Source organism: Onychomys torridus, chromosome 4 (genome assembly GCF_903995425.1).
Source record: "Onychomys torridus chromosome 4, mOncTor1.1, whole genome shotgun sequence".
Classification (NCBI taxonomy): domain Eukaryota; kingdom Metazoa; phylum Chordata; class Mammalia; order Rodentia; family Cricetidae; genus Onychomys; species Onychomys torridus.
In genome coordinates, this window is record NC_050446.1 from 95,192,832 (window position 1) to 95,219,937 (window position 27,106).

The 27,106-nt window shown below is 39.7% G+C and overlaps 1 protein-coding gene across 1 annotated transcript in view; it reads right to left on the bottom strand.

Moving 5' to 3' along the window:
- Ubr1 (ubiquitin protein ligase E3 component n-recognin 1) overlaps positions 1-27,106 on the bottom strand; it is a 131,300-nt gene that overhangs the window by 19,618 nt on the left and 84,576 nt on the right. Inside the window, exons 30-39 of the mRNA XM_036185032.1 lie at positions 25,320-25,525; positions 23,418-23,511; positions 21,869-22,018; positions 17,680-17,777; positions 15,588-15,681; positions 12,756-12,904; positions 11,748-11,803; positions 9,430-9,526; positions 3,104-3,171; positions 1,747-1,897 (exon numbers count right to left, since the gene is read on the bottom strand). Coding sequence (XP_036040925.1) covers positions 1,747-1,897; positions 3,104-3,171; positions 9,430-9,526; positions 11,748-11,803; positions 12,756-12,904; positions 15,588-15,681; positions 17,680-17,777; positions 21,869-22,018; positions 23,418-23,511; positions 25,320-25,525 — 1,163 coding nt within the window. The remainder of the gene's footprint in view (positions 1-1,746; positions 1,898-3,103; positions 3,172-9,429; positions 9,527-11,747; positions 11,804-12,755; positions 12,905-15,587; positions 15,682-17,679; positions 17,778-21,868; positions 22,019-23,417; positions 23,512-25,319; positions 25,526-27,106) is intronic.

Consider the following 27,106-nt stretch of genomic DNA (forward strand, 5'->3'; position numbering starts at 1 on the left):
CAGATGGTAAAAGTATATTTAGTTTTTGTTGACTGCTGTTTCTCTCTGTCCCTCCCTCCCCCCTCTCTCCCTTACTCTCCTCCCCTACTCCCTCTCTCTTTCCTCCCCCTCCCTCTCCAAAAATAAACCCACATGCATGCAATGCCCATGGTGGTCAGAAGAGGGAGTCGAATCCCCTAGAACTGGAATGACAGACAGTTGTAAGCTACCACATGGGTGCTGAGAAGAATCTGGGTCCTCTGGAAGAGCAGCCAGTGGTATTGAGCACTGAGCTATCTTTCCATTTCCAACTAACATGATTTCTTAAAAACGTGCATTTTCTTTAAATTACCTGAATTTTCAGTAGGTCTTATTGGTCACTGTTATCCAGAACCAGGCTTCATTTATTTATTTATTATTTGTTTGTTTTTTACATGTACACATGTGATATATGGCATGTGTGTGTGTGTGTGTGTGTGTGTGTGTGTGTGTGTGTGTGTGTGTGTGTGTGTGTGTGTTTGCATGCACTTGCACATGCATTCATGTATGCATCCACCAGGAAACCCAAAGCTGATACTGAATGTCTTCCTTGATCATGTTACACATTATTTTTTTGAGGCAGGATTCCTCACCAAAGCTGGAGCTTGCCAATTCCAGCTAGTCTAGCTAGTCCGTTTGTTCCATGGACCCTTGTCTCTGCTTCTGTGTGGGTTCTGGTCCTCATGCTTGCATAGAAGTACTTCATCCACTGAGCCCTCGTGAGTACATCATTTGCTATTAATGACTCTTAAAGGACACTTATAAGTTGATGTTACATTATATCCATGTAACCTGAGTCATGATTCAAAAAGCATTTAATAAGTACTTATTGGAAGAACAAAGGTTGCCAGATATTTGAGGCTAAGAGGAGTGTTTTAAAATGTGATTGTTCTCTGTAATCAGGAAACACAGGTGAGGAAGGAGGAATGGAAAGAAAGGAGAAGTGGGGTAATGTTGCATGAATCCTAATTGGTCTTAATAATAAAAACCTGGAATCAAATATTGGGGTAAATGCTGAACAATCCGAGAGACAAAAGAGCAACCCACAGCCACCTCTGACCTCCTCAACTCCTCAGCCTGAAAGGGCCAAGCTCCTTGTCTCCTCCTACCTTAGTCCTCCTTCTGCCCAGCCCTATCACTCACTTCCTGCCTCCACCTCCCTAGTGCTGGGATTAAAGGTGTGTGTCACCACTGCCTGGCCTCTAGTGGCTAACTAGTGGTTGGCTTTGCCCTCTGACCTTCAGGCAAACTGCATTTGTTAAAGCATAAAGAAAGTATCACCACAGAGTAAGAAGTGGAATTAGCTACAAATAACTATGAAATCAAGTAACCTGTGGCAATTCTATAAGGGAAGCAATGTACTATCATTGTAGCTGAAAGAATGGGTTCCTGGAAGCCTATCTGGGTAGGAATAAACTTGGAGACTTTGACAAGGAGGAATTTGGAAGAAAAGGAGAGAAACAGGTCTTAACAGTCCTCCCACAAATCTGGAGATTAGCTGGAAATTAGGCAATCAAGTATCTTAAGCTAATTACAATTAGCCTTTTCATAGCTTATTCTGTCTTTACCTGTTTAAGTAACCTTTGGTAAGAAATACATGAAAAAATGACACAACATAACATGGGACTTAGAAATACATACTATGTTTAACACAAGTGTCGTTCATTCTGTCAATAAAGCATGGCAAATATTACTTACAGTCATCACTAACTGAGATGGGAGCTTTACCTGTGTCTACTGTAAGAAGTATCTGAAGCATATGTGCCATGGTGATCAAATGGAAGAGATAAAGGTGATTATATGAAGAACTAACTGATGAAGGCTGCAGGTCAACGGTGTCGTCCCAATACAAGGATGGGAATGCTAACACAGCAGCTACCTGTGAAAGGAAAAAGGACAGCAACAGGACACCAATGAAAGGCCAAGACAAGCTGATCTCCTAACTACATGTACAGGATACCAAATGATGCAGGGCTTTTGTTTGTTTGTTTGATTTTCCGAGACAGGGTTTCTCTCCTTGTGGTTCTGAAGTTTCCTTGTTACAAACACTTGGATGCTCTTAAAAAACACTGACATACAGGCTTCATCCCAATCCAACAAAATCAGACTCCAAGGTCCAATTGTTAGGATTCCTTTTTTTGTTTGTTTGTTTGTTTTTTTGCTTAGCTTTTTTTTTTTAGCTGAAGATTGAACCCAGAGCCTTGTGCTTGCTAGGCAAGCGCTCTACCATTGAGCTAAATCCCCAACCCTGTTTTTTGTTTTTTGAGTCAGGGTTTCTCTGTGAAGCTTTGGGACCTGTCCAGGGTCTCCCTCTGTAGCCCAGGCTGGCCTTGAACACAGAGATCCACCTGGCTCTGCCTCCCAAGTGCTGGGATTAAAGGTGTGCGCCACCACTGCCCGGCTGATAGGATTCTTTTTAAGACTCCCCAGAAGATCCTAAAAGAGTCTGGGGGACAGCTACTGAATACAGGCTTAGATTATGAAGTACAAATGGGGCATGGGGATTGGTTAACCCAATACCCCCACAATCCAGTTTCTCAACCTTACCACTGTTTTCTTCACTGGGCCAGACTTAACAGAGTAAGATGACTGCAAGGACAGGAGCTCTGCAAAAAATTCACAGGAGTTCTACCTGTCCACAGGGGTTTTCAGGACGCCTGCATGCTCCTAGAACCAGTCTATCACCAAACAGCTAATCATTATATTTAATTTATAGCTTACATGGTAGTACATTGCATATGATATAAACAAGCCAGGAAAAAAGGAGTGGCAAGGAGCAATAACAGAATTAGAAAGAGTTTATATATATATATATATATATATATATATATATATATATATATATATATACACACAAATATAACCAACTATAAAACCAATTACAAATTAAAAAAGAAATGTGCTTTCATTTTAAAAAATAATTTTGATGTCTTGGTGAAATCAGTAAGTATTTCTAAAAAGAAAAGACTAAAAACAGCTTGAACATCAAAATTTTATTATTGTTAACAGAAATCATGAACTTAAATAAGAAAAAACATGAAATTATAAACTTGATGACTTTAAAATCATTTTACTGAACACTTACCAAGACATGAAATAGATCTACAGACAGAAGGCATGGTGTATCTTCTGATTGCAGGTTAGGAAGAACAACTAAAATGAAAGTTCATGTAATTCAGTCAGTAAGGCAGCAATGTACTTGAATAAAATGCAGATTAGAAGCATTAGATGAAAATACAATGGGGTTAAAGAACAAAGAAACTAGTATAGCACACTTTTAAGATATGGCTGTCATAATAAAAAGGAAACTGAACAGAATAAAAGACCATCACAAAGTCTTGTATACAGCTTAAGAGTTGAAAGATACGATTTAGGAGGAAGCAGGGTGGTGGCAGCACACACCTTTAGTAAACAAACAAATTAATTAATAAATAAAATAAGCTTTAGAAGGAAAACTGAAATAGAGATTGCTCAAGAAATATCTGCTGGAAACAACAGTGCATGCCTATCACATGTAAAGCTCAGATTCACTCCCTAACAGCCCTAGCCTGCTGTGGGATGTCTTTCTGTACGCTGTGAATATATGTTGTTCCCACTGGTTAATAAATAAGCTGCTTTGGCCTATGGTAAGCTTAGAGGCAGGCAGGAAATCCACGCAGAGATACAGGAAAGAAACAAGTGGGAAGGGGAAACGCCAGCCTACCACTCAAGGAGCAACAAGATGCCAGCAGGCCAGTAACGCCATGGCCATGTGGCAACATCTAGATGAATAGAAATTGGTTAATTTAAGATGAAAGAGCTAGCTAGCAAGAGGCCTGAGCCATAGGCCACACAGTTTGTATTTAATATAAGCCTCTGTGTGTTGACATGGGACCAAGTGGCTGCAGGATCGGGTGGGACACAGGAAAACTTCCGTCTACACTAGCCTCCTAATTCTGTAATGTTAAATGACTAAGACTTGGCTTGTGTGCCTATGATTGAAGCCAGTGCCTTGTGCATGCGATGCCAGAGCTGTGCTCCTGACCTACCTACTCTAGAAGAACAGTTTTTATAAAAAAAAACTGAACACTGTTAAATGTTGTGATATATAGTATGTGAACAGATTTGAGATGGTGAGCAGGGAGAGCTTGCAAAGGAAACGAGGTCAGGGGCTGGAGAGAGGGCTCGGTGGTTAAGAGTACTGGCTGTTCCTCCAGAAGACCCAGGTTCAATTCCCAACAACTACATGGTAGCTCACAACTACCTGTACCTCCAGTTCCAGGGAATCTGACACCCTCACACAGACATACAATCAGGCAAAACACCAATGTACTTTAAAACCAACAAATAAATAAATAAACAAGAAAGATGAAAAAAAAAAAAAAGCAAAATCCATTAACAAAAAAGAAAAAAAGGAAACAAAACCTTCCTGTGCAGAATTAGATAACAGATTATATGGACTGTTGATTGGGAGGAAGTATAGACAATCTGAATGAGATACATTTTTATGAAAATATCTCTTACACTCAAAAGATACTGGAACTTCAGCTGGACCTCACAACCAAGTTGATGCTATACCTTGGATTCACTTAGGACTTGGCTTAATACCTTGCCTGTTTATTTAACCTGCCTTTAAGAGAACAATGTAACAACCAATCTTAAGTGCCTTGGATTTCCCCAATATTCATCTTTTATAACCAAAACTAATGTATTATGTAACTTCTATGCCCCGACCCAGAGAGCAGCAATACAAGTGTGTAAATATGTGTGTTATGGTAATCATTTGAAAATAGCAAACAGGTTAAAAGTGACCTTATATAACAAATATCTACCACATATGTTGGAAATAGCATATGGATATTGCTTAATAACACAATGTTGTAGTACTGAGTGCTTTGAGGTCATTTGGAATCAGTTGGGTTAAATATCCCTTATAAAATGCTGTTAAAGATGTAAAGGATCCCTTATTCCTTTCCCCATGCAATGTTTTCTGTGCTGTTCTACAAATACAGAACAAAGCACTTTATTAGAAACAAGACACACAGAAAGAGAAATAGATATTAGGTAGATATAGACAGACAAGTCAGAAACCATAAACTATAGATAAATGGGAAAGAAGTGGAAAAGTCAAACTTGGACTTGCTTTAGGTTAAATTAATCCAGGGGAACTGCTGAATTTCCTTTCTTTGTGTAACAATGGCACATTTTGGTGCCATCCAAAGCTATCTTTAAATGTGTTTATTGACACATACTCCAAAGTATTAACTTTTTGATGTGATCAGCTCTAATGAAAACTAATAAATCCACAAGAAAGAAAAAGAGTGGCAAGGAAATTAGATCAAAAAGTCAAGACAACAAGATTTTCATTTCTTTTTCTTTGATGAACTGGTCTTGCTGTGCAGCTTAGGCTGGCCTGGGAACTAAAAATGTTCCCGCTTTAACCTCTTGAGTGTTGGGACTACAGGTATGACATCATGCCTTGCTAGAAATCATTCTTTATATATATAAACAAGAAGACATGTTGCATATCAACATAGTTATTACTTCTGTGTATGTGTGTAGGTGTGTGTGCAGAGTAATAGGAAGGCCAGGTCACCTTGGGTGTCCTAAGGTGCTATTTACTTTGTTTTTTGAAATAGGATGTCTTTTGAACCTATAGCTTCCCAATTAGGGTAGGCTTGCCAGCCAGCCAGCACCTTGGATCTACCTGTGTCTGCTGTGATGGTATTAAAAGTGTATTCCACCATGCCTAATTTTTATGTAGGTGTTGGAGATACAACTCATGTCTTCATATTTGCTTGGCAAATATTTTACTGACTGAACCACCACCACAGACCCAGTACAGCTATTACTTAAAAATCTTAAATTTGTTTCAAGTGTGTGTGTGTGTGTGTGTGTGTGTGTGTGTGTACATGTGTGTGCACCTGTGTGCAAAGGCAGAAACCAGAAAAGGGTGTTGGACTTCTTCTATCAATGTCTGCCTATTCCTTTGAGGAAGATTCTCCTTCAACCTGGGGCTAACATTTTCTAGGCTCACCTGGAAACCAGCAAACCCCAGCGATCCTCGTCTCTGCTTCTATCCCATTCCTCCCCCAGAACTGGGGTATGGGCATTTGTGGGGTGCCTGGCTTGTTACTTGGGTTCTGGGATGTCAACTCCACTCTTCATGATAGCAGAACTAACATTATCAACCACTGAGCCATCTTTCCAGCCCCAACACAACTATTACTTATAAAACTAAGGGAGAGAAGACTCTTCTCAGACTGTGTTAATTTCTTACCTCAACTCCAATATTCTAAGTAAATAGAATAAGTATTAAGAGCATGATTTTTGGATTCAAGAATGAAATTGGTTCCAGTACTGGTTATTTGTCACAGGGAAACAACCTAACTTCTCTAAGTCTATGGTATTTACAGAATGCTGAGGTGTTCATTAACATAGCCTTTTCAAGGACTTATCCTAGGTGTGCACACAATAACTACTGTTATTACTACTCTCTATCTTAAACTAAATGATCACAGGTTTTTACCACTAACAGACTGAGTGTCCTTGACCAGCCATTTACTATTTCTAGGTCTCATTTCTTTGTAGTAAAAATTTTCAGCAACATTTCTGTTAACTCAGTCAGCAAATAACCATCTTATTATCTTTTCTGGATTACAAACTGCTTTACTGTCAGGACATTTAAATAACTTCCTAATCCCTACCCTGGAATTGGTTCCTTTCAGTGACTGGAATACTCAATCATTATGTTTTTCTTACAGGCAGTTCTAGCCCCCCCAGCCCCCGCCCCAGTTACTATAAATACCTATTGTAAAATTCCTTTGACGAGTGGGTTATGGTAGCAAAGCTTGTAATCTCAGTTCTTGTGAGGCTGTGACACAAGATGACAGTAAGTTTGAGTGCCAGGCCAGCCAAAGCTACATAGTTAGACTAAAGTCCTTTAGAGTGACAGTTAACTTTAGCATGCATATTCTTCATTTTATTGATGCTCATACCCTCCTCCCTCTTCTGATATGTTGGGGATCAAGCCCAGTTCTTATGCATGCTGAGCAAACATCTACCAGTGAGTTACATCCTTAGTTCTTGCCTCTTACTGGTTTACAATAGTGGATATGTCGTTTTTTCTCACTGCAAATGAAGATAATGATTTTCTCAAAGATGGTGATTATTTACCTAAGTGTATGTATGCATCTGTGTGTACGTGCACATTTATACATGTATCCGCTGAGGTCAGAAAAGAGCATTGGATCCCTTATAGCTGAAATTATAAGGACACCATTACCCAAAATTTTTCAAGCATTCCCGATTACCTAAAAAATAGAAGACTCTGCATTTGGGGGCCTTGGGAGCTGGCTCAGTCTAACAAAGTACTTGCCACACAAGCAGTTTGAGCCCCAGAATCCACACCCCAAAGCCAAGTGGGGTAGGAATGTATTTGCTCCCCCAGTGCTGAGGAGGTGGAGACAGAGGGGTCACTGGGACTTTCTGGGCAGCCGGTCTTGTCTATGTGGCCAGCTCCAGCCACCAGGAGACTTGGACTTGAAAAACAAAAGGCAAACAGAGCCTGAGGAAGGACACACCTAGAGCTATCCTCTAGCCTCCACACTTCTGTGTACATGTGCCCTACCCTTACAAGCACAAGCACATATATGGACACACATGTACACACATACATGTACATAAAATTAAAAAATTCAAGGGTTGGGGATTTAGCTCAGTGGTAGAGCACTTGCCTAGCAAGCGCAAGGCCCTGGGTTCAGTCCTCAGCTCCAGGAAAAAAAAAAAAAAAAAAATTCAAAGCAGTAAGTCAGACATGGTAACCCACATCTGTAATCCCAGCACTAGGAATTAATTAATTTTTTTTTTTTTTTTTTTTTTCTCCCCCGAGACAGGGTTTCTCTGTGTAGCTTTGCACTTTTCCTGGATCTCACTCTGTAGACCAGGCTGGCCTTGAACTCACAGAGATCCACCTGCCTCTGCCTCCAAAGTGCTGGGATTACAGGCGTGTGCCACCACCAACTGGCTATAATACTACAGTTTTTATCAGCATACCTAAGATCCAGGAAAGAAAGGAATGATGTGTTTCAAGCCTTGGAGGTAACTAATTAACTGTAAACCAAACATTGCTATTCTCAGCAGAGACATCTCTTTAAATTGATGGAAAAATAGTATCATTTCAAGACAAATTTAAACAATTCATGACAACTGAGCTAGCATTGCAGAAAAGTTGCTAAAGGAATACTACACATATGACAAGAAGAAAGACAGTCTCATCCAAAAGAACACAGGGAACAATACATTCTGTATTAGGAAAATAAGCCAAGAGCCAAGGGAATCAAGGAGAGCCAACACAGAAAATCAACAAACTCCAAATACTAACAGGGGATGGGGAGATAAGTATCAATAACTCAGTCAACCAGAACATTAACTAAGAAAATTATGGAAAATATGATTTTTCTCAAAATTTCATCAAAATCCCTCTCAAAACGACCTTTCATAGAAAGGTCTCCACTAGACAAGTAAAAGACACAAATAAACAGACTAGTCTATAAACCTGAAGTCCAATTATCTATTGTCTCCAAGAAACTCACGTAACTATGAAAGACATTAAGAAAACCAAGCCAAAGGATGGAGCTAATATATTAATGGAAGCCATAAACAAGGGGCCTAGCAACTCTTACGTCTGATAAAGCAGGCTGTACACCATAACCAAACAAAGAGACGAACAGGGCCACTATATATTAATATTATCAAGAAGATGAAATAAGTATAACTGAAATAATCCCAGCCTACTATACACTGATGCATTATAACTATCAACTATTTAAAGTACTTTTTTTTTTTTTTAGACAAGGTCTCTTTCTATGTATTCCGGGCTGGCCTTGAACTCAGAGATCTTTCTGTCTATGCCTTCCAAGTACTGGACTTAAAGGTGGGCACCAACATGCCTGGCTACAATATTCTTAGTACATAAAAAATGTTTTATCAGTTGGGGATTTAGCTCAGTGGTAGAGTGCTTGCCTAGCAAGCACAAGGCCCTGGATTCGGTCCTCAGCTCTGGAAAAAAAAAATGTTAGTCAGGATCATTTCAGTTTTCAGTTTTGTTCCAGTAACATCTGGAACTCACATTATAGACCTGGCTGGCCTTGAACTCACAGAGATTCATCTGCCTCTGCCTCTCAAGTGCTGGATTTAAAGGCGTGTGCCATCATGCCCAGCTCCAAAAGTATAAATGTTTTAAAATAACATTGCAATCATGATGGGGTAGTTGTGCATCCATTCATTTGGGCAAGCCTGCTGCAGGCAGTTGGATGTCATCAGTGAGTGTTCAAAATCAGTACAGTATGTCCTTTCCTAATTAAGAAACTGCCGTCAATGCAGAAGAAAGCACATGGAAATGCTAATATCATAATTACGAGGAGTCCCTACCTGAGAGGAGACGAACCAGATGTTTCTGTATCAGGACCTGAGGACAGGTGACCCTCTGAGCGACTGCAAACTGCATTAAAGCTCTCAGCCCATTATGCTAGATTGTAAGAGAGGTAGATGCAGTGGTAAGGGAAGATGACAGTTAGTCAGGACCATACAGAACCAATCCCAGGCTGCCATACACGGACGCATTACAACTTTATCAACTCTTTACAATGCTCTTACTTGGGGCTAGAGAGATAGCTCAGTGGTTAACAGCACTGGCTGCTCTTCCAGAGGATCCAGGTTCAATTCCCAGTACCCACATGGCAGCTAACTACTGACACTCCCACACAGACATATTTACCAGCAAAAACAACAATACTTTTTTTTTTTTCTGAGACAGGGTCTCGTATTCCTGGCTGGCCTTGAACTCAGAGATCTTTCTGTCTATGCCTCCCAAGAACTAGAGTTACAGGTAGGCACCATCATGCCTGGCTACAATATTCTTAGTACATAAAAAAATGTTTTATCGGTTGGGGATTTAGCTCGGTGGTAGAGTGCTTGCCTAGCAAGCACAAGGCCCTGAGTTTGATCCTCAGCTCTGGAAAAAAATGTTTTATGATCTCACTATACTTTTGATTTTTCCATTAAAAAGATATGTTAGCTGGTCTGTGGTGGCACACTCCTTTAATCCCAGCACTCAGGAGGCAGAGGCAAGCAGATCTCTGTGAGTTTGAGGCCAGCCTGGGCTACAGAGTGAGTTCCAGGAAAGGCGCAAAGCTACACAGAGAAACCCTGTCTCAAAAAACCAAAAAAAAAAAAAAAAAAAAAAAAATTAATGTTAGTCAGGATCATTTCAGTTCTCAGTTTTGTTCTGTTTTCCAGACTCAGTTTTTTAAACACAGGGCTTAATTATTCTGTTGAATTCTGCACAAACTATTTCCAGAAATTCTAAAATGATGGTAAGAAAACATGGACAACTGAAAAACCTCTGCTTTCTAGGAGGAGGATGGGATCAACAGGGAAGTGCACGGTGGACTGCCAGTCTCTAGTACCACCTGTCAGGAACCCAGGAGGGAAGGGCAGTGCCTAGTGAGCCACAGTTCAGGAGGGCCTGCCCGTGGTTCTCTAGCTTTCACAGCGCTACTGAGCACACTCTAAAACAAAACCAACAACACAGCTACCTAGGTGCATTTCATGGCTCTTCAGAGATATTGGCATGAAGAACACAAAGGCAAGAGTTATTATTATTATTATTATTATTATTATTATTATTATTGTGTTGTTTTTTATTTTTAGTGATGAAAGTTTCATCAAGGGTCTCATGTACGCTTGAATACTTACTAGTTACCAGGGTTGTCTGCTCTTTTTACTTAAAAAATACTACTTATTTATTTTTGTATGCACAAACATTTGTGGAGGTCAGAGGATAACTTGCAGGAGTAGGTTCAAGGTGTGTCCCAGAGACTGAAATCAGATCACCAAGCTTAGTGGCAAGCGCATTTACTCATGGAACATTTCACAGACATTGGAACTGCCTATTTTTTTGAGTGAGTGAGTGAGTGAGTGAGTGAGTGAGTGTGTGTGTGTGTGTGTGTGTGTGTGTGTGTGCGCGTGTGCGTGTGTACTTGCATGCCCATGTGCAGGTTATTTTGATCAACTTGGCACAAGCTAGGGTCATTTGGGAAGAGGAAACTTAAATTGAGAAAATGTCCCCATCAGATTGACCTGTAGGCAAACGTGTGGGACATTTTCTTGATTGATTATTCCCAGTAGGCAGGTGGTCCTGGGTGCTGTAAGAAAGCAAACTGAGCAAGCCATTGGGAACAAGCCAGTAAGCAGTCCCCTCCAATCTCTGCTAAGTTCCTGCAGAGGTCAGAGACAACTTGGGTGAATTTGCTATCTTCTTCCACCATGTCTACTTTGGGATCAAATTTGGTTTGTCAGGCTAGGTGGCAAGTATCTTTACCCACTGAGACATCTACACTGCCCAGGGTGTCTGGTCTTTAACTCAGTATGATTATCTGTCTAGAGCAGAACCCATTAATATTCAATGGTAGATGACAGTGAAGCACCAGTGAGGGGAAAAACAGGATGTGTCTGGTTTTAGGGCAGAAAGGCAGGCAATTCACCTGCAGTCTATGTGAATTACATTTAACTATGAGATTGAGATAATCTGTAAAGCATGTAGCACTGACCACCATATTTCCCGAACCCTGGTTCTGCTGTTCTTTACAGAAGAGGGATCACCTGTGTGTCAGTGATAAATAAGCTACAGAACCCTCATTCTAAAACAGTACCCCAGAAACTATTGAAATCTATTGGAATATACATACCTGCCTATTTTGAAGTGCTCCAAACAGAGGTTTCCCTTCATCTCCCAGTAGGTTTTCTTAAAAAAGAAAAACATAACAAATCCAAAAATATTACAAAGTTGTATGTTTTGGTCGTGGTTTTGCTTTTAAGACAGAGTTTCACTATGTAGCTTCAACCTGAGTAAGTACACATCAGTGCATTACCCTACACTCATGATTTAAGTCTAAAGGGTTTGTGAGTGACTCCTAAATCTATCCTGAGATTGAAGCAAGAAAGTTTTGGAGAAAAAGTGTATGCATGTTACTCAAGCCAAATTATGACATAGTGTGTATTGGCACAAAAGGAATTTAGTGATGAAAATGTAGACAACTTCATAAAAACTGTGACCAGTGTGGGGAGGGAATGGGGGAAGGAGGGAGGGGAAACTGTGGTCACAATGTAAAACAAAAGTGAAACAAAACCCCCAAAATGTGACCCCAAAACTGTATTGAAGAGGAGAAATGATGTGAAAGAGACATCCTACATTGTACACAATGCCATGCTCACTTACAGACCTCAGTGTTCACCTCCTCTGCTTCTCCCTGGGAAACTTTCAATATGGCAAAGCATTTGACAAGTTACTATTCCGACCTCGTTTTGATGATCTGTTTCTTCCCACTACCTCACACTTCCTATCCCAGTGACTGTTTGTGACTGTGGCCCTGTTTCCCTCTTCTCTCACAGTCTAAAATGACATTCCTGTGAAGTCCTGAGGTGATTCCCTCCATTTGCATTGTCCTTGCTCTAGTGTTGTCCCATCCCCACTGTTGGCCTAGAGTGCTTAATGCTCTCGTCACTCACACAGGGCTGCTACAGCAAGTGAAGAGAGAAACAGATTGAAAGTTCTCGGGCCGCACTAATACCCCAATATACTAGCAGTCCTCAGATACAGCAACCTCTTCCAAGTGGCTGTCTTGGTTAACTGACGTCAATTCTGTCTTACTGAAACCTCCAAACCATCTTTTAATTTATTTTTAAATAGGCTTTACCAATTGCCTGGATAGTGAAAGCACATGTGCTCCAGGTCATCATGGGAACTCGTGGATCTAGTTCATCAGGAGGCACTTTCAGTCCAATTCTGTAAATGGTTGTGGCAAAAAGAATGACCATTTCCTTGATACTATTAGAATATTTCACCCTAAAGATAAAAAGAAATATATACAGTATTTTAGAAAAGAAAGACTGCTTCCTGAGAAACCTCATTAAATCTGAAAACAGAAACGATGACTCCTTTTGACAGTGTGTGCACTAGTTCCTTTGTCACTCATGTAACCAATATCTGACAAAAAGCAACTTAAAAGGGGGCGCACACCTTTAATCCCAGCACTCGGGAGGCAGAGGCAGGAGGATCTCTGTGAGTTCGAGGCCAGCCTGGTCTACAGAGTGAGATCCAGGACAGGCTCCAAAGCTACACGGAGAAACCCTGTCTCAAGGAAAAAAAAAGCACCTTAAGGAAGGAAGGAAGGACTTACTTGGCTCACAGTGTCAGGAGATACAGCTCCATGGTGGTGGGAAGGCATGCTAGAAGCAGCAGCTTAAGGCTTGGGCAGCAGGAGTGTGAAGCTGCCTGTTCACATATGGGTGAACCAGGACACGGGGGGGGGGGGGGGGGGGGGAAGATGCCAACGTGTGGCTCGCTTTCCCCTTTTCCTTTGATATTCAGTCATCATCCAGCCATGGATGCTAATGTCCACATTCAATGTAGTCTCCCTCCTCAATTAATCCTCTCAAGAAAAGCCCTCACTGGGGTGACAGCAATAGCTCAGAGGTTAAGGGCACTGGCTATTCTACTAGAGGATCCAAATTTGAATTCTAGCACCCACACGGAGGCTAAGAACCCTCTATAACTCCAGGCCAGGGCATCTAATGCCTTCTTCTGGCCTCCTCAGGCACCAGGCACACAAGTGATACACAGTCATACATGAAGACAAACACTCAGACACATAAAATAAAAATAAATCTTAAAAAAAAAGCCCCCAGACAGACCCAAAAGTCTGTCTCATTAATGTTACAGGTGTTTCTTAATCCAATTTAGTTGACTATCAAATTAAGCTTCAAAATAAGTAAAGTGTTCTTTGTCAAATTAACAGATTAAAGCTTCTGTAAATTTATTCAGTAAGAAAAAATAGGGAAAGCCAAACTGTATTTTCTAAAGGTAGAAAAATCTCTTGCAAAATGGCAACGGACCACATAACTGTACAGCAAGAGCTCAGCAAATGAGTACCACTAGAAGGGTCCAGGCCCACACTCAGGGGCAGACTGAAGAGAAAGCATAAAGTTCAGAGGGAGGTCTTTTTTTTTTTTTTAATATATATATAATTTTATAATTAACTTCATTTCACATATCAGCCGTGGATTCCCTCGTCCTCCCACCTCCCGCCCCCCCATCCCTCTCCTCCAATCCACTCCCCATTCCCAACTCCTCCAAGGCAAGGTCTCCCCTGGGGAGACAGCCCAGCCTGATAGACTCAGCCAAGGCAGGTCCAGTCTCCTCCTCCCTACACCAAGGCTGAGCAAAGTGTCTCAGCATAGGCCCTAGGCTCCAAAAAGCCAGCCCATGCACCAAGTGCCTGAGCTAACCTGCTCTGATGATCGGATGGCTGAACACCCTGGCTGTCATGTTAGAATTCTTATCCAGTGTCTGATGGAAGCGGATGCAGAGATCCACAGCTGAGCCCCAGGTGGAGCTCCGGGAGCCCAATCGTCAAGAGAGAGGAGGGATTGTATGAACAAAAGATATTGAGACCATGATTGGAAAAAAACACAGGGACAAATAGCCAAACTAGTGGAAACACATGAACTATGAACCAATGGCTGAGGAGCCCCCAGGGAACTAGACCGAGCTCTCTGGATAAGAGGAAGCAGGTCTTATCTGACATGTTTTAGTATTCTGAAAAGGTATAAAAAGTATTTCTGGCCGTGCGGTGGTGGCACACGCCTTTAATCCCAGCACTTGGGAGGCAGAGCCAGGCGGATCTTTGTGAGTTCAAGGCCAGCCTAGTCTACAGAGTGAGATCCAGAAAAGGCTCAAAGCTACACAGAGAAACCCTGTCTCGGAAAAAAAATAAAAAATAAAAAATAATAATAATAATACCTCATTTGGGACATTATACATTTTTCAAAGCATTTCTTATAACTTTGAAGTAGATCAGGAGGACTTTCAGTAATACATGGAAACAAATTGAGGGTAGAGTGACATAAATTTTTTTCAGAAAGTCACAAGTGAAATTAAATGTGACATTTACTGAAGTCTTAAAATTCTGATCCTCTTGTAGCTTGGGTTTTTTGTTTGTTTGTTTGTTTGTTCGTTTTGTTTTTGTCAAAAATGATTGCCTAGAGACAGGGGACATCGCCTTCACTTCACTTCAGACGACTCAAGGAGAAATGTGCTTGCTTGGAGCCTGCAGTCTAGGAGAACTGACCCCACTATTGCCCTCCAACTGCTACAGAGTGCCATGGCATGTGACCCTGGCCAAACCATACACACTCATTTACACACACAAAGAAAGAAAATTTTCCTAAAAAAAAAAAAAAAACCTCAAACCATCCAATTTTACTAAAATATATTAAAACTTTAGGGAGAAAAAAAAAATGGACAAAGAGACAGTTTTACAAATAAAGAAGAAGAAAAAAGGAAGGTTAGTTCCAATTTTTATTTTATAAATTTTTTGTTTTTGAGGTAGGGTCTCACTGTGTACCTCTGCCTGGCCTGGAACTCACTACACACATCAGGCTGGCCTCATACTCACAGAGATCCACCTGCCTCTGCCTCCTGAGTGTGTGCCATTACACCCCACTTCACAAGCTCTTTAGATACTTACGAGGATTGAACTCCAAAACTCAGGATGGAATGAAACTCAAAAGTTGAATCCCCCATTCCTTGATGAAAGAGGACAGGAACTGCTGCAGGCTCTCCTTAAAAATCAAGTGGAAAAAGAAATAAAGACTGAGTTTAGTCTAACAGTCAGTTATCTAGCTGTTTAAGCCATACATGATTCCCTTAGAAATGCTAGTAAGCAGTAAACAATCGCCCGTAATTTCTCTACCTACATAACATTGAGGTGATGTTCTTTCTACATATAAATGTCACACATATGTTTGTTTTTTGTTTGTTGGTTGGTTTTTTGTTTATTTGTTTGCTTTAAAGGCAGCATACAGTGCCGCTCTCTGCATTTTGCTTTTTTTTTTATTTAAGATTTATTTATTTTATTATTATATATACAGTATTCTGCCTGCATGTGTCCCTACAGGCCAGAAGAGGGCACCAGATCTCATTACAGGTGGTTGTGAGCCACCATGTGGTGGCTGGGAATTGAACTCATGACCTTTGGAAGAGCAGTCGATGCTCTTAACTGCTGAGCCATGTCTCCAGCCCCCATGCATTTTGCTTTTTTACCTAACAGGTAATGAGTATTTTGCCATATTGGTGGCTTTCCTTATTTCATTTTTTTTTTTAAACTGCATTTTAGGCAGATCTTGGAGTTTGAGACCTGCTTGGTCTACAGAGAGAGCTAGTTTGAGGACAGCCAAGGCTACACAGAGAAACCCTGTTTCAAAAAGCCCAAACTGCATTTGTATTTAGTGATGTAGAGTATGTTTCTGCTCATATGCACGCATGTCACATATGTGGTACCACATGTGCAGTCCAGAGGACAACTTATGGGACTTGGTTCTCTTCCGGCCACCAAGAAAGTTCCTCAAATAAAATGTTAAAGCAGGATGTGATGGTGCCTGTGTAGAGTCTTAGCCTTAAAGAGGATGAGGCAGGAGAACTGCTTAAACCCAGGAGTTGCAGTGTAACCTGGACAAGGTTGCAAGAACCTTTCTTTGGGGTCTGGAGAGATGGCTCAGAGGTTAAGAGCGCTGACTGCTCTTCCAGAGATCCTGAGTTCAATTCCCAGCACCCACATGGTGGCTCACAACCATCTGTAATGAGACCTGGTGCCCTCTTCTGGCCTGCAGTCATACATGCTATATACATAATAAGTAAATTAATTAATTTAAAAAAAGAACCTTTCTTGAACCCACAAAATCAAACAATACAAACAGGACTTTGCATTCATTTATTGATTTATAACCAAATAAAGACATTTCTTCACTAAATGCTGTGTGCACGTGGTGGGGTATATATGCATGTGTGTACATGTGTATATACAGGCTCATGAGCCCATGTATATTCCTGAGGAGGCCAGAGGAGAACATATAGCACCTGCCTCTACCGCTTTCTATGTTATTTTTAGAGACTGGATCTCTCAGCCTCCTAGGACCCACCCATTCACTCCCCTACAGACCTGGGCTAGGGATCCAAATGCAGATCCTCACAGCAGGCACTTAATCACTGAGTCATCTTCCTAACCCCTCTTCACCAAACATCTTAAGTGATCTTCTAATTTTATGTTTCTAAGCATATCTCTATAACAACACTTGTGACTCAGTTGTAGAAAATATGTACACAAGGTAACAGCGTTAATATATTTTTGTTATTAATATCAAGGCAGAATATTACATAACAGTCTCTTTCCCAGTACAAAAAAATGATTAAACTGAGTAAATTGATAGCCAAAAAGTCTTGGACTCAAAAAATTTCTATTTCCTGATAGTCAACACATCTGTACTTTCAAACCGTATTTTGCACAATTACTTTTTTACAAAAATTAAAGATTTAGGGGTTGTAGAGATGGCTCAGTCATTAAGAGCACTAGCTGCTCTTCCAGAGAACCCAGTTCACAATTGTCTGTAATTTCAGTTCCTGAGATCAATGTCTTTTTCTAGGTTCTGACCAGATTCACAAGTAGTACACAGACATACATACATACACGTGGGCAAAACACTTATAAACATAAAATTAAATCTAAAAAATTAAACACTTAGAAACAATTTTCACCCATCTAGTACAGATATATTTCAACAAACCTTTAGCATGCTTCATATTATAACCTGATATTCTGGCAAGAACTGTCTGTATCCACCGAGCCAAGGTCAAAAGTTGAGAAAGAGCCTCTGCATTCTCACTACAAAAAATGACATTTAGCAATGGTCAATTCAATTGGTACAAAGTCAATCTGCAGGGCTAAACTTGTGGAGTCTTTTCTTGAATAAATGGATCAAATTCTGTGGGGCATAACATGACCTTTCATCCTAGCATTTGAAAGGCAGATTTCTGAGTTCGAATCCAGCCTAGTCTACATAGTGAGTTAGAGGCCAGCAAGAGATATATAGTGAGACCTCGTCTCAAACAAAAATAAATTAAGTAAAATTAAAACATCAAGTTTTGGGCTAGAGACATGGCTCAGAGATTAAGAGCACTGCTTGCTCTTCCAGAGGTCCTGAGTTCAGTTCCCAACAACCACATTACAGATGGCTCACAACCATCTGTAATGAGATCTGGTGCCCTCTTCTGGTGTGTAGGCAGAGCACTGTATACCTAAATAAATCTTAAAAAAAAAAAAAAAATCAAGTTCCTTCAGATCATTAACACTGTAGGTCATGGAAATGTGACTAAAAAATGTAGTTGATACTATGACTAAGACATTACCATACATCTATGACTGAGGAATAATAAAATAACAGTAAATGGAAAATACCACTATGGTTACTCATCAACTACTAGGTGATGTCATTGACAACGTGGTTTCTCCACACTCAATCTACAGGTTTTAGGTTCTGACATATCCCAAGTTGGTCATTTCTTTCTACCTCTACCCACTACCCTCCTGTAAGTCCTACCATCCCTCACATGAACCATTTCAATGGCCTCTTAATAGTTTTTCCCTTTTACTTTTATTTATTTAATTAATTAGGGTTTTTTTGTTTGTTTGGTTTTGGTTTTGATTTTTCAAGACAGGGTTTCTCTGTATAGTCCTGGCTGTCCCAGAACTCAGTATGTAGACCAGGCTGGCCTCCAACTCAGAGATCCACCTGTCTCTGCCTCCTGAGTGTTGGGATTAAATGTGTGTATCACCACCATTGAAATTTTTTTGTCTTATTTTTTCCCCTGAGGACCAAACCCAGGGCCTTACTGAGCTAAATTCTCAACCCATTAGGGGCCTGTGCTCTTGATGTGACACATTCTAAACCCATTTTTCTTTGGAGAAAAACAACTGTTTATACCTCACTTGGATCTCAGAGACCATCTGCCTAAAAATTCTATGTATATATAGTGTCAGGTACTGGCCAGACTCTAGGATTTCCTTGATATTTCTCAAAGCTCAGCAACTCATACTAGATTATAAGCTTCTCATTCATGGAAAGTATGATCCATAAAATAATAATTCTTTGAAAGGACAGTCTTTTAACTTTTTTAAAAGATTTACTTATTTAGGTATATGGGTGTTTTGTCTACATGTACATCTGCACAGCAGAAGAGGGTATTGGATCCCCCAAGGACTAGTTATAGCTGGCTGTGATCCATCACATGGATACTGAGAACTGAACACAGGACCTGGCCATAATTATTTATTTAGTATTTTGCCTGCATGCATGTCTGTGTGAAGGTGTCAGATCTTGGAGTTAGAGACAGTTGTTAGCTGCCATGTGGGTGTTGGGAACTGAACCTGGGTCCTCTGGAAGAGCAGTCAGTGCTCTTAACCACTGAGCCATTTCTTCAGCCCCCTGGCCAGTGCTCTTAATCAATGAGCCTTAATCTCTCCAGCCTCTGAAAGGGCAGTCTTTTTTTAAAAAAGATTATTTATTATGTATACAGTGTTCTGCCTTCATGCCAGAAGAGGGTGCCAGATCTCATTACAGATAGTTGTGAGCCACCATGTGGTTGCTGGGAATTGAACTCAGGACCTCTGGAAGAACAGCCAATGAGTGCTCTTAACCGCTGAGCCATGTCTGAAAGGGCAGTCTTGAAGGAAGTAAAATATAAAATGAACTGTGCCAAATTTGAAAACCTACCATAAATTTGACCTAAGAAATCTCTTTGGTCCTTAAAAGTGAAAGTGTATTATGACTGGTCATGACTTAAACAACAAACAAATAAACCCTACCATGAATTTTAGAAAAAAACTTATATGTACATGATGTGAGTGTATGTGTAAGTATTCACGTGTGTAAGTGCAGGTGTGTGCATGCCACAGTACATGTGTAGACATCAGAAGATAACCTTCACTAGTGGTTCTTGCTAATAACTTGTTTGGGATAATCTCTGTTGTTCACTGGTGCACACACTGGGCTAGCTGGCCCACAGACTTCCAGAGTTTCTCCTATCCCCTCCTACCCCACATAGGAGGCTGGGCTGACAGACCAGTGCTAAAGAGACTAGCTCTTACATGAGTTCTAGAGATTTGAACTCACATCCTTCTACTTGTACAGAAATCATTTTACTGAAGCATCTCCCAAGACAGACCAGTTTTACAGTTTTTGATAAATTTATTGTATAATGTTTTATATCAAAATGTTAGTTTGGGGGCTGGAGAGATGGCTCAGCAGTTAAGAGCACATACGGCTCTTGCAGAGGACCTGAGTGTAGTTCTTATACCCATTTAGTTCACAACTGCCTGTTAACACCAGTCCAGAGGATATGACACCTTCTGATCACTGAAGGGAAATTCACTCACATATGTACATATACATACTCCCCCCCCCAAACAAATTTTATACACACACACACACACACACACACACACACACACACACACATATATATACACATATATATGTAAATGTAGCTTAGTTAAGAAAGTTAAAGAAGTCAGTTGCTGAGGATTCCTTTAAAATTTTAGAGAGCAATTAGATATTTATCTTTCTTTATTTGGAGAAATTACCCTGTATAAAAAGCTTGTGTAAGCTAACAAGAAGTTGAAAGAGGCTGGGCATAGTGGCATAGGCCTGTAATCTCAGCGCTCAGGAAACTGAGGCAAGAGAGTCATGAGCTCAAGATAGCCTAGGCTGCACAGTAAAGCCTTGTTTCAAAAAAACTGAAACCACACAAACACCTCTGCCTATCCTCAGAAGGTTCAAATCCTGAAATCTCTCTTGGAACAAGCAAAAACCACTCAGTCTCTATCCAATTCTTTAGGATTAAATGGAAATATTACTGCCAACTTCAGTAGATTTCTAAGTGAATTAAATAAGAACACATGGCAAGTGCATGGTACATTGTTTGGAGCATATCAACTATTCAATAAATGATAGGCAAATCTTTCTGACACTTGTTCCCCTGAGGTGACATTCCATGTCCAAATATGATGAATAAGAGAAACTCCAAACTGGGTTTTCCAATGACATAGAATAGTAGAGGTAAGGCGACCACTTTTTGACTCTAAACATACCACCTTCATATACCTTTGTTGTGAAGGACATAATAAACTCATGCTGTTGTTCTGTGGTGCCTCACACATTTGAGGGAGGTACCCAACACTGAGTGATAATATCTCTAGCCAAAGGCACGTTTTCAAATTAGTAAAACCATTTTCATTGGAGGAACAGAGCTATCATTACAAATTTATCAATTTTTAAATAATTTAAGAATAACTTGTTTGTTCTCAGACATGGTCTCACTACTTAGCCTTTGTTAGTCTGTAACCTGCTACACAGACTAGGGTGGCCTCAAACTCAGAGTCTCCTCAGTATTGGCATTAAAGATATGTACCACCACACCTGGCTAAGATGACAATTTTGTTATCATCAGTACAAAAATAAGAATATGGAAGTATATAATGAAATGTTCTAATAATTATTAAAAAACTAGTGATGCCTGTTAAACTGCATTTGTAGATTGCCAGAATATACACTATTTTAAATTTTAAATGTTCACACGTTATTCAAAGACGTGATCAATGTAATGAATACTTCGATTGACTTTTGTCATTAACTTTTGTACAGCTCTCCACTAGGACTTCTGCCTTGGGGTCTCACTGCTTTAGCAGTGGGTGGAAGACAAGTGCATAACACCCTGCTGAAGTGCATGGACGTCCTCATGCTCTTCAACACCAAACCCTGGGCTTCGAATCTCAGTTGAAAGCACAATGCAAGCTATGGACTAAGAATCACATTAATTCCCGTAAGGAAAAGGAAGCCAGTAATCTGGCCAAAAAGCAAGTTAAAAGTCCAGGACAGCTTGAAAGCAAGTACCTGAACCAAGGTTAAAAGAACGCACCTGTTGATCTTCTGAGGCTGCACAGGAATGATGGGGATGACCGTGTTGCACAGAGACTTGCAGAGCGGGCACAGGTACTCTCCACTCTCCAGGTCAAACAGGTCAACGTGAATGCGCTGCTGAGAGCTTAGCTGTACAGCTTCAAAATACCTGCAAATTCAAGATGTAGGTCCACTTACAACAACTCATGTGGCTTTGATCTACTCTTAAAAACAAGGGGACTAGAATTTTGGACTTAATAAGTATCTTTAGAACTTATATGCAAAAACACATATTATAATTCTAGAAAAAACAGAATTCCATTTTGGGTGTGGATAAAGTGGAAAATACATTACAGCAGATACAAATTTGATCATAACTTGTCCCCTGCCTTAACAGCAAGTGGACATAACTAGAGACTCCCAGTGGTCATCTACAGCACTGAGGGCTTTCAATGGAAAATTATGCTTTTAATCTGACAGCAAATGAGTAAACTATACAAAACAAAAACAAAAGTCAAAAACTATCAGAATTACATTTTGAAATTTTTATCTTTTCTCAAGATAAAACTAGAATTTGTCATGTTATAAAGATACTTATTATTTTTGTTTGTTTTCAATACAGAACTTCTCTGTGTACCTCTGGCTGTCCTGGAACTCACTCTGCAGACCAGGCTGGCTTTGAACTCAGAGGTTCACTGCCTCTGTCTCCCTAGTGCTGGGATTAAAGGCATGGGCCACCACCATGCAGCTGCAAAGATACTTTTTAGTGTTTTTCTTTTCTGTTTTTTTTTTTTTGTTTGTTTGTTTGTTTGTTTTTGGTTTTTTGAGACGAAGTTTCTCTGTGTTAACAGCCCTGGCTGTCCTAGAACTTTCTCTGTAAACCAGGCTGGCCTGAAAACTCACAGAGATCCACCTGCCTCTGCCTCCCAGGTGCTGGTATTAGAGGCGTGTGCCACCACCACCTTGGCCTAAGTTTTGGTAATTTTTTAAATAAAGATTGTTGCTTCTCTTACATGACTAGCAGCAAACAGTGCTTAATACCATTAGTTTGTGAGAAGCAAGTGCATTTTCAGGGCTAGGACTGAGCCAGGGCAGCACACTGTCCATGTCAAGTACATGCTATATTACCAAACTATACTTCTAACCCTTCACAACATTCAGTTGGGAACTTTAAACACCAATTCCTTTTCTTTTCTTTTCTTTTTTTTTGGGGGGGGCGGGGGCGGCGGTTTCAAGACAGGGTTTCTCTGTGTAGCTTTGCGCCTTTCCTGGAACTCGCTTTGTAGACCAGGCTGGCCTCGAACTCACAGAGATCTGCCTGGCTCTGCCTCCCAAGTGCTCAGATTAAAGGTGTGCGTCACCATCCAGCTTAAACATCAATTTCTAAGGCTTACAATAAATAGAAATATAGTTAGTATTATGCAAAAAGGATTAGTAATTAAAATTGCTTTAATTATTCCAGTAAGAAATACAGAAAGAAGACATGAGAAAACATGCCTTTTTGTGGAATATAGTGAATGTCAATGTTCCTAGTCTCTTTCAAGAACATGTCAGAGGAACAAACTTACTTCTGCCAGCATACTGCATGCATTACATGACCACAGCTTCCTGTATAAGTTCCATGTGCAAGGTCTGGATCCATGAAAAGAGGGTCCAGGGTTTCTGGTTCAGAAAGAAATAATTAAGAGGTAGGTTCTTATGTTTTCTAGAGTGTTAAGGAGGTGGGAGTGGAGGAAAAAGTTTTCAGATCTAAAGTTCTAATCACAAAGCTTTATTTCTTAAGAAGGTCTCAGTATAACAACGACAGCAGTATATATTTTCCTAATTGTTAAGAAAAAAGGTGGAAGGCAGCAAGGCCATCACGTTAGATTCTAAAATCTGTATGGATTAACAACTCTATTCATTCACACTGCAATTCTGAACAGTAGTAGGTTTAAGCTGCATTAGATAGGTGATTATATTGCTTTTCTATGCTTCAAGAACAAATGTGCCTTAGCAATTTTGAAGAATAATTTGAATACATGACAACTTATAAAGAAGATTTATTTTTATTTTTGTTTTTGGTTTTTCGAGACAGTGTTTCTCTGTGAGGCTTTGCACCTTTCCTGGAACTTGCTTTGTAGACCAGGCTGGCCTCGAACTCACAGAGATCCGCCTGGCTCTGCCTCCCAAGTGCTTGGATTAAAGGAGTGTGCCACCACTGCCCGGCAAAATTTATTTTTATGTGAGTGTTTGCCTGTATGCGTGTCTGTGCACCATGTGTTGTGCCTGGTTCTCAAGAAGGCCAGAAGAGGGCACTGGATCCTCTGCAACTAGAGTTGCAGACAGTTTTACGAGCCATCATGGAGACCCAGGTCCTCTGCGAGAGCAGCAAGTGCCCTTCACTGCTGAGCCACCTCTCTAGCCACTATAAATAATAATCTTCAGAGAGGGTTAAAAAAAAAAAAAAACAACCTAGAGCAGAGACTTCAAATTATGATATCATTGCATTACTCACAGCCTGAGGCCAGTTAAGGCCTCTGCCTCAGTTCCTTCATTTGTAAGATGGTATCTAATGCTCAAGGTTGTTGTGAGGATTAAGTAAGCAAATACAGGATTTAATCAGTGACTAGAACATGTTAAATACTAATAAATGTTAGTTTATTATCCTCATCATTACTTCAAGGGAATTTAGAAAACAAAGCAGCTAACTTCTGATAAGTATGATGTGTTACCTAATTAAAATTTTGTAAAGTAAATGTTTAATATCATAAGGCAGAAAGATAAATTCACACTGTGAGACATTGATAAGATTATTAGTCTGCATTCATCAAAACAGTTATTATCATGAAAAAAGGGGCAAGGGAATAGTCTATATCAAAACAACTTAAACAAACTTTTATTTTGCTTTGTTTTTGAGACACTGTCTCAATGTGTAGCTTGGGCTGGTCTTGAACTCACTATGTAGGCCAGGCTCACCTCCTCCTAACTCCACTCTTCCTGCCTAAATTCTCCATGTGCTGGGATTACAGGCATGAGCCACCATGCCCAGGTCAAAGAAACTTCATCAAATACACTTAGCTCTTTATTTAAAAAGGTGCCCCCCCTGCAGACATTTTGAGAACAGCTACAGAAATGAAGACTCTATGCATGTATATAATAGACTCCTCAGTTCTGGGAAACGCATTCAGAAATACCAGAGATGAAGTGTTATGAGGCCTGCAATCCACTTTCAAATGGCTCAGCAAGATAAAAATAAAGCCAAAAATAGATGGATTGAACAATATGACCAAGAACTAACAAAAATGAAAACTAATAAAAAGCGAAGTAGTCAATGTGGCATGTAAGAACCTAATCTATTTCACATATGAATATGTGATCTAACCAAACAGGAGTTACATACAACCTCACTGCTAAACCTCTTTCAATATTTATTTTTATTCTAATCACATAGAATTAGGCTGAAATTAGATTAAGTAAGCAATACATACCCCCTGAGAGGTCTATGGGTTTCCCCCTGTGTTGGGTTAAGGCGGTGGATTTCTGGACACAGGCTGATAATACCATGGCATTGTTTTCTAGTTTCACCTCCTGTTCTTCTTGGCAGAGGATGCACGTCAGCACCTCCTTTTCACTAACAGCTGGACCCCGTTTAGGACCCAAAGCAATTCTAGAGTGGTCACTGACTGCTGGAGTGCTACCAAAAGAAACAACCAGAAATGAGGACATACGTTTTTACACTGTCTTTACATTTTGGTAGATTTTTAAGTAAGTAGATAAAAATAAAAATTATATTTATCAATATTACCTTTAAAAATCCACCCTGAATTTTCTGGCTTTAAGTAGTTAATTTTCTAACTAGTTGTTCGAAGTTTGTTTGTTCTAAGTGCACAAAGAAATATATCACAAAACAGTATATACATTATAATTCTATTTAATTAACTGTATCAACAAAAGTGGGGCCATTTCTTTTTTAATAATAAATATGTAGTATAGATATCAAAGTAATTCTATGAAATATAGAAAAGTATGAAAAGAATAAAAAGCATTGCATTGACAACGGGACCACTTGTTACCTTGTTTATTTCTTCCTAGTTTGTTTTCTGTACACAGTGCACATTTTGTTCAAACAACGTCATGTTATATAGACATAGATTTACTCACTCAAATGTTGCCTCACTCCTTTACACCTCTGCCATTTTGTCATGGACTAGGATTTACTCAGACACTTGACACAGCTGTCTAGTGCTACCCTTGTCACTATTCCATAACAGTTGCAGCCAATCCTTCTCCGCTTCGGATTCTATTCTAGTAGCTATTAAAACTACAAAAGTTTAAGTCTTAATAAATTTTAATAATGTAGCAATATTTAGGATCTACAGATAAACTTGATAATACAATACAAATAAAAGCAACTATTTATAATGGTTTGATATGCTGTTTCACATATTTTTTTTCACTTAATTCTTACAATAAACGTATGAGGTAAGTACTATAATTACCTCCATTTTCCCAGAGTGAGAAACTGAGGCCTAGAGATACTAAGAGACAGACCTAGGAACTCATCACTAGTCAGTAGTAAGACCAAGATATAACTAACACAGGTAACCTGGCCTCAGAGGCCTGCAAAATTATACAAGAAGCTCCCTAAAATATGATTCATCACTCAGTGAACTATAAATAACTCAAATGCTCATCAGTGTAAGTGAATTAACATAATATAAAAGACTACACAGTTTTCAAAGGGTACTGCTCAACGGTAGCAACATGTAGCCCGATATCCTTAGAGACATTGATGCAAACAAAACAAAAAGCAGAATAAGATAAAACCACATAATTTTGTGACTACATATATTTGCATGAAATAGTATAATAAAAAATTCTGATATATATGCATAAAGCTTTTTTGGTTTTGGGACAAAGTCTAACTTACATGTAGCTCAGGCTACACTGTAACTCAAACTAGCCTTGAACTTTCAATCTTTCTTTTAACCTCTTGAATGTAGGGTTATGTATATAAAACGTATAACCACAGAAGGCAGAAAGTATTTGATCAAGTACCCAAAGGAACTTTAGATTTACCTTGACCATTTGATTTTTTTTTTTTTTTTGCACTGAGGATTGAACCCAGGGCCTTGCGCTTGCTAGGCAAGCACTCTATCACTGAGCTAAATCCCCAACCTAGACCATTTGATTTTCAAAAAGAAATATAGTAATATAACAATAATTAAAATAGTAAATAAAAAAGGCATTAGGACAAAAAAATAAAACTTTAAGA